Source organism: Echinops telfairi, unplaced genomic scaffold (genome assembly GCF_000313985.2).
Source record: "Echinops telfairi isolate 266 unplaced genomic scaffold, ASM31398v2 ScPeMD7_7424;HRSCAF=8462, whole genome shotgun sequence".
NCBI classification, from domain to species: Eukaryota; Metazoa; Chordata; class Mammalia; order Afrosoricida; family Tenrecidae; genus Echinops; species Echinops telfairi.
In genome coordinates, this window is record NW_022111324.1 from 9,557,096 (window position 1) to 9,563,799 (window position 6,704).

Here is a 6,704-nt window from a genome sequence, read left to right on the forward strand (position 1 = left end):
ACCAGGTACCATCTGATTTCACCACATTTTGTTATAGCACCCTTATCTTCAATGATCTCTTCATGTGGGCGAATATTGAGTAGGGTTATGTCATAAGAATTAATTGTTCTTAGATTAGAGTTATGATTAAGTGCAAACCAAAAATATATTCATATGTCTAATCTCTCTATATGTCTCTGGTTCACTTTGGAGATATCAGTACCATTTTATGCACATAGTGTTGTCAGTGATCTACTCTGAGAAGCAGATAACCAGAACATTCCCCTAAGGTTCCTCCGGCTTTGAACTGCAAACTCATTGACTAAGAGCTGAATAGTTTATCATAAGTGAAGCTGGATGGTTATTAAATCTGACCAAAAATTTATTGAGAGCTAACAATTGCAAGTCAGTAGGCCTTAGTGAGCTGGAATGGACCAGTACTGGCATTCTGAATCAGTCCTTCATATGATTTCCAATGCTGGAAATGACAAATTCAAAAGGAATGGTGTCACATTCATTGTCAAAAAGGACATTTTCTGTCTGTGATAGGGCAATATCTATACATATATAAGAAAATCCCATTAATATACTATTTTCCAAATTTATATCCCAATCTCTAAAGCCAAGGATGAAAAACAGGCAACTTTTTTTTCCAGTTTGAAATTAATCAGCTATTCAATCAAGAGGAATTGATAATTATTGGCCATTGGAATCAGAAAGCTGGAAACAAAGAGGAGGAGGCATAGTTGGAAAAGGTGGCCTTGGTGATGGAAATGAAGCTGGAGGTTGCCTAACTGAATACAAGAAGACTGACACCATCTCCAGAGCAAATACCTCTTTTCAATAACATGAACTGCACCTGTATACATGGATCTGTCCCGATGGGATACACCAAAATAAAATTGACTACATCTGTGGGAAGAGATGATGGAGAAACTCAGTCTCAGCTAACATATGGCTAGTAACTGCTTGCAAAACAGACCATCAATTGCTCAGATGTAAGTTGAGGTTGAAGCTGAAGAAAATTAAAACCAGTCCCAAATAAAACCTTGAGTCTCTCCAACCTGAATTTCGAGAGCATCTCAAGCACAGATTTGAGCATTGAACACGAATGACCGAGGACTTAATGAGTCGTGAGATGACATCGAGGACGTCACACATGAGGAAAGCAAAGGGTCATTAAAAAGACAGGAAAGAAGGGAAATATCAAAGTGGATGTCAGAAGAGCTTCTGAAGCTTTCTCTTGACATTGTAGAGTAGCTAAGGCGAACGGAAGAAATGGTGAGGTAAAAGCGAAACAGAAAATCCCAAGGGCACCTGGAGAAGTACTGTAATGAAAGGGGCAAAGGCCCGCAGATAGAAAACAAAAAGGATGAATATGGTCAGCATAGCATAAGTGGAAAGAAGTGAAGGAAAAATTCAAGCCTTGCGTAAGAGTAGTGAAAGACTTTTACGGGCAAAATACCGACCGATTGCAGGAAGCATCAAAAGAAGATGGAAGGACTGCACAGAGTTGCTATACCAAAAAGGACGAGCCTATATTTAACCATTTCAAAGAAAGCACGTGATCAAGAACTAATGACACTGCAGGAAGAAGTGAAGGCTGCACTGAAAATATTAGCAAAGAAAACAAGGCTCCGGAAATTGACTGAATACCAATTGAAATGTTTCGACAAACTGATGAATCACTGGAAGCACTCACTGGTCTTCGGCACAAGATTTGGAAGACAGCTACCTGGCACACTGACTGGAAGAGATTCAGACTGTTCCCATTCCAAAGAATGGTGACCCATCAGAAGGCACAAATTATAGAACAATGTCACTGATACCACAATTAAAATGTTGCTGAAGATCATTCAATGGTTGCAGTGGGACATCAACCAGAAATTCAGGCCAGATTCAGAAGAGGTCATGGAACAAGAGATATCATTGCTGACATCAGAGAGATGTTAGCTAAAGCCAGAGAATACCAGAAAGATGTTTACTTGTGTTTTATTAAATATTCCAAGGAATCTCTTGTGGATAGCCTTGAGAAGAATGAGAATTCCAGAACACTTCATTCTGCTCATGTGAAATTTATACATGGATCGAGGCAATCGTTAGAAAGGGACAAGGGAATACTGAGCAGTTTAAAGACAGGAAAGGTGTGCATCAAGGTTGTATCTCTCACCATCCTTATTTAATCTGTATGTTGAACAAAGAGTCAGAGAAGCTGGACTGTATAAAGAAAAACACGGCATCAGGATTGTAGGAAGGCTTATTAACAACCTGCAGTATGCAGATGACACAATAAAGCTTCGTAAAATGAGGAGCACTTGAAACACTTGTTGATGATCAAGAATATTATTTGCAACTTAGTGTAAAGAAAACCAAAATCCTCACAATTGAACCAATAGGTAATGTGATAAATGGAGAAAAGCCTGAGGTTGTCAAAGCTTTCATTTTGCTTGAAGCCACAATTAACGCTCATGGCAGCAGCAGTCAAGAGATTCAAGGACACACTGCATTGGGTAATTACACACAAGACTTCTTTAAAATGTTGAAGAGCAAGAATGTTCCTTTGAGGACTAAGGTACACTTGACCCAAGCCATAGTATTTTTCAATTGCCTCATATGCATGTGAAAGTCGGACATTGAATAAGGAAGACCAAAAAGAATCGATACACTTGAATTATGGTGCTGGTGAAAAATATTACAAGTGCATGCACTGCCGAAAGCACAAAGAGATCTACCTTGGAAGGGATTCAGCCAGAACGCTTCTTCGAGGAAAGGAAGGTGAGCCTTCACCTCTTGTACTAAGACCATGTTATCAGGAGAGACTATTTCCCAGGAAAGACATCATGCTTGGCAAAGCAGAAGGACAATGAAAAAGAGGAAGATCCTCCATGAGAAGGACTGACAGAGTGGCGGTAACCATGGCCTCAAATATAACAACAATTGTGAGGATGGTGCAGGACCAGGTAGTGTTTCAATTTGTTTTGTTGTAAATAGGGTCCCTATTTGTCAGCACTGGTTCAATGGGACCTAACAACAAGCGCGATTGCACATGAACATTAAGTGTATTATTCCTTTGAATTTCCACAGCTATCCCATGAATAACTCATGTTGTTCTTAGGCTCAAGTCTAAGAATATTGACATTCTCTACAAATGAAATTATAGTGATAGTTGTTGAGAGTCAGAGATGAACAAGGTTGGTCCCTGTTGGTGATAAGCTTTCAAACCATGAGTGAAATAGTCATGTGCACATATGTATTCTGCTGCAAACCTAGAGACAAAGAAATGTGTCTCAGGGGCAATGGCATTTGAGTTGGCCCTTACTGAATGAAGAAGAATTCAGCAGAGGAAGAAAAAGGAGAAAAGTTTCTCAGATTCCTAGAACAGGAGCATGCCTGTGAGGAGAGGCGTGAAGGAAGCATTTGGAGACAATAAGGATGTAGGCGTGGCTAGGTGGTAGTGGGCATAAGGGTGGAGTGGGTTCTAGTGATACGATAGCTTCGAGTAAGAGCTTGAGACTACATGGTACAAAACAATTGCTGATGATCGATTCTGGCTCGTGGTGACCCTCTGTCTGCAGAGCAGAAATGGGCTCCATAGGTTTTGCAAACATCTTCGGTGTCTTTTCTTCCAAGGCGCTTCTGGTTGTGTTTGAACTGCCAACCTTTCAATTAGTAGTTGAGTGCTGAATCATTTGTGCCACCTTGGAAAAGGAATTTGGCACCAAATGGTAAACAAAAGAGCCAGACTTGTCATCCATGAGTTGATTCCAGCTCACAGTGATCCTACAGAGAGGATGTGCTCTGTAGGATTTCTGAGGCTATAGAACTTATGGGAACAGCCACTCTTACTTTTCTCCTTTGATCAGCAGGCCAACATTGCAGCAGCAGAGGACCTTAAAGGCCACACGGGGAGTCTTTGCCCCATCGGGACAGTCAGACTCTTGGAGGATACACCCTTCTCTTCTGTGACGTCTAAAATGCTTCCAAGTCCCCTAATGAGGAGTCCTGGTGGTATAGTTTTTACAAGTTGGGCTGCTAACCATGAGGATGGCAGTTCAAATCACCAGCTGCTCAGAAGGAGAAAGATGAGGCTTTCTTCTCCTGTAAAGGGTTACCGTCTCAGACACTCACAGGAGGCAGTTCTACCCTGTCTTACAGGGTTGCCATGAGTAGGAATTGACTTGGTGGCAGTGAGTTTGGTTCGGAACCAGAAAAGAAAATTACTCTTGCTTCCCTTATCTACATGTTGCATTAAGAATAACTATGATCTTTACATCCCTACTTGTCCATTTGCATTTTTTAAAAGAGAAAATATTTATTGAATGTTCTGCTGAATGCTTAAATAAATAGAGTAGGTTATGTTCTTGGCTCTAGAATAGTTTACTTCAGATTCAGTTGCCCTTTTCTGTCTTCTTCTTAAGTGATAGGTAAGAAAGGATGAGGGAAATAAATAAATTCTGATGGCCATGTAAGCTGGCTGCAGAATTGGAATAGGATACAGGATGTTGAAGAAAATTGGCCATGATTTGGAATAGATAGGCATCTTACTTTGGGGGATGGGGGGTTATTATTTTTATTAAGAGGTATGGAGACTCATATACTTTCCTAATTCTCTGTTCTTGCTTTGCTTTCTTCTCTTTTCTCAAAAGAGAAAGAATTCTTACTATTGGAGTGACACTGTCAATCTATCTTGTTGAACATCTGCCTCTTTTTCTACTTGACTCAGCGTGCTGTCCGCGGGCCCCAACATGACAACAGTGATGAGGATGGTGCGGGGCTGAGCCCCGTTTCACTGGTCTGGACATAGGGTCACTGTGAGTCACAGCCGACTCCATGGCACCTGGAGCCACTTCCAGTACAGACACAACTGCTGCCAGGATTGTGAAGCCCCGTTAGAGCACTCCTGGATTTCAGAGAGGAATGGCAGAGCAATTTTCTCCAGGATATATCATTTTTAGATTAAAAAAATTGTGAGGTCATTATTTTTCTCATAAAGACTGCCAATTACTTGACAAAGAATCTTTGAAAAGAAATGCAGTTGGCTAATTCTGAGAAATAGATCCAGGTCCTGGTTGAAAGGAGTAAAACTGTGTAGAGCAAAATTCAGAGTGACAAAAAGAAAAGTAAAAAAGGCCAGACTCAGTGGTCTGAAGGAGACTCTTAGAGGAACCCCCAAGACTCCAGCCCTAAGACAACCCAACTTGAAAATGAAGCTACTCTCAGAGGCCACCTTTCCGCCTATACAGTAAACGACAGCACCTAGGGTATGTGCTCCTCAGAACAATCAACAGGAGACCGAAAGGGCCACCTGGGCCCCCAAGCGAAGAGGAGCGAAGGCAAGAAGGAGCAGGGAAATCAGATGAAGGGGAACGGCAGATCCAGGGAGGAAAGAGGGAGAGTGCTGATACATTGTGGGGTTTGCAAACAATGTTAGGGAACAATCGTGTCCGATGGAAAACCAACTTGAACTTTCACTTCAAGCACAATAAAATGTTCAAATAAATAAACACACCAGCTGTCACTCGCTTTCCACCTGAAACATTTATAACCTTCTGGTGGTTTGGGAAACACCTCTCTTTTCACTTCTATGTCAGTCTGGTGGTTTGGGGAGCCCCACCCCCCCACCTCCCTGCCCCACTCTTCTGACTTACTTGGATGACATCACCTACTTCAGCCCTGATAATAGGACCAAGAATTCCAAGATGCTCCTCATACTCCCCTCGAGGATCACGTTGGGTAAAGGTGCTGTCCGTGTACTTTTGAAAAACAGCTTTCTTGTATATGGTGTTCTTAGGAGCACCATCAACATCTTCTTCACTATCCACTTCACTGCAAGGATAATAATAGTATTTGTTTTAAAAAGAAACTAAAAACTTCACATTTAGGAATGTGCTTCTCTTTCTTTAAAAAAAAATGCCCAACACAGGTAACCTTTTTAATACTTGATGAACAAGTGAATGAATAAAGACACAAGGTAGACATTGTTTTTGACCTTTTAGCTCAAGTGTTATTTCTAAGGTAAATCTTCCTATGATGCTTTAGGCCAGGTCAAATTTTCCTGTCTCATTCTTCACATTGCTAGAGTATTACTATAGTGCGGTGTGTGTGTGTGTGTGTATATAAAGCCTTCTCTCTCTCTCTCTTGCGTGCATGCTCTACACATATATATATGTATATACACATATGTACATACACATACATATATATATGCTAAAAAATAAATAAAAACCTTAAACTCACTACCATCACGTGGATTCCAATTCCTAGCCACCCTACAGGACAGGTTGGAACTGCCTTTGCATGTTTCTGAGACGGTCGCTCTTTATGGGAACAGAGTCTCCTCTTTCCCCCTCAGCTGGTGGCATACAACCACTAGCCACTGTTCTGAAGGTGACTTACTTGGATAACATCACCCACCTCAGCTCTGATAATAAGAAAATATAACGTCTATAATATAACATGAATAACATGATCTATCATAGACATACACTCATTGTTTGTCATCAGGTCAATTCTGACTCATAGTGACCCTATAGGACAGAGTAGAACTGCCCCAGTAGGTTTCTAAGGTTGAAAATCTTTAAGAGAACAGAAAGCCTTATCTTTCTCCCATGAGGTCACTGGTGAGTTCCAACTGCTGACCTTGTGGTTAGCAGCCCAATTTGTAATCCACTATGTCAGCAGGGCTCTAGACATACACACATATTCTATCTATCTATCTATCTATC

General features: G+C 41.1%; 1 protein-coding gene across 1 annotated transcript in view; it reads right to left on the reverse strand.

The window, feature by feature from the left end:
- The window catches only part of F5 (coagulation factor V), a 94,632-nt gene that overhangs the window by 27,118 nt on the left and 60,810 nt on the right, over positions 1 to 6,704 (reverse strand). The window contains exon 14 of the mRNA XM_004706837.2: positions 5,628 to 5,805. Coding sequence (XP_004706894.1) covers positions 5,628 to 5,805 — 178 coding nt within the window. The remainder of the gene's footprint in view (positions 1 to 5,627; positions 5,806 to 6,704) is intronic.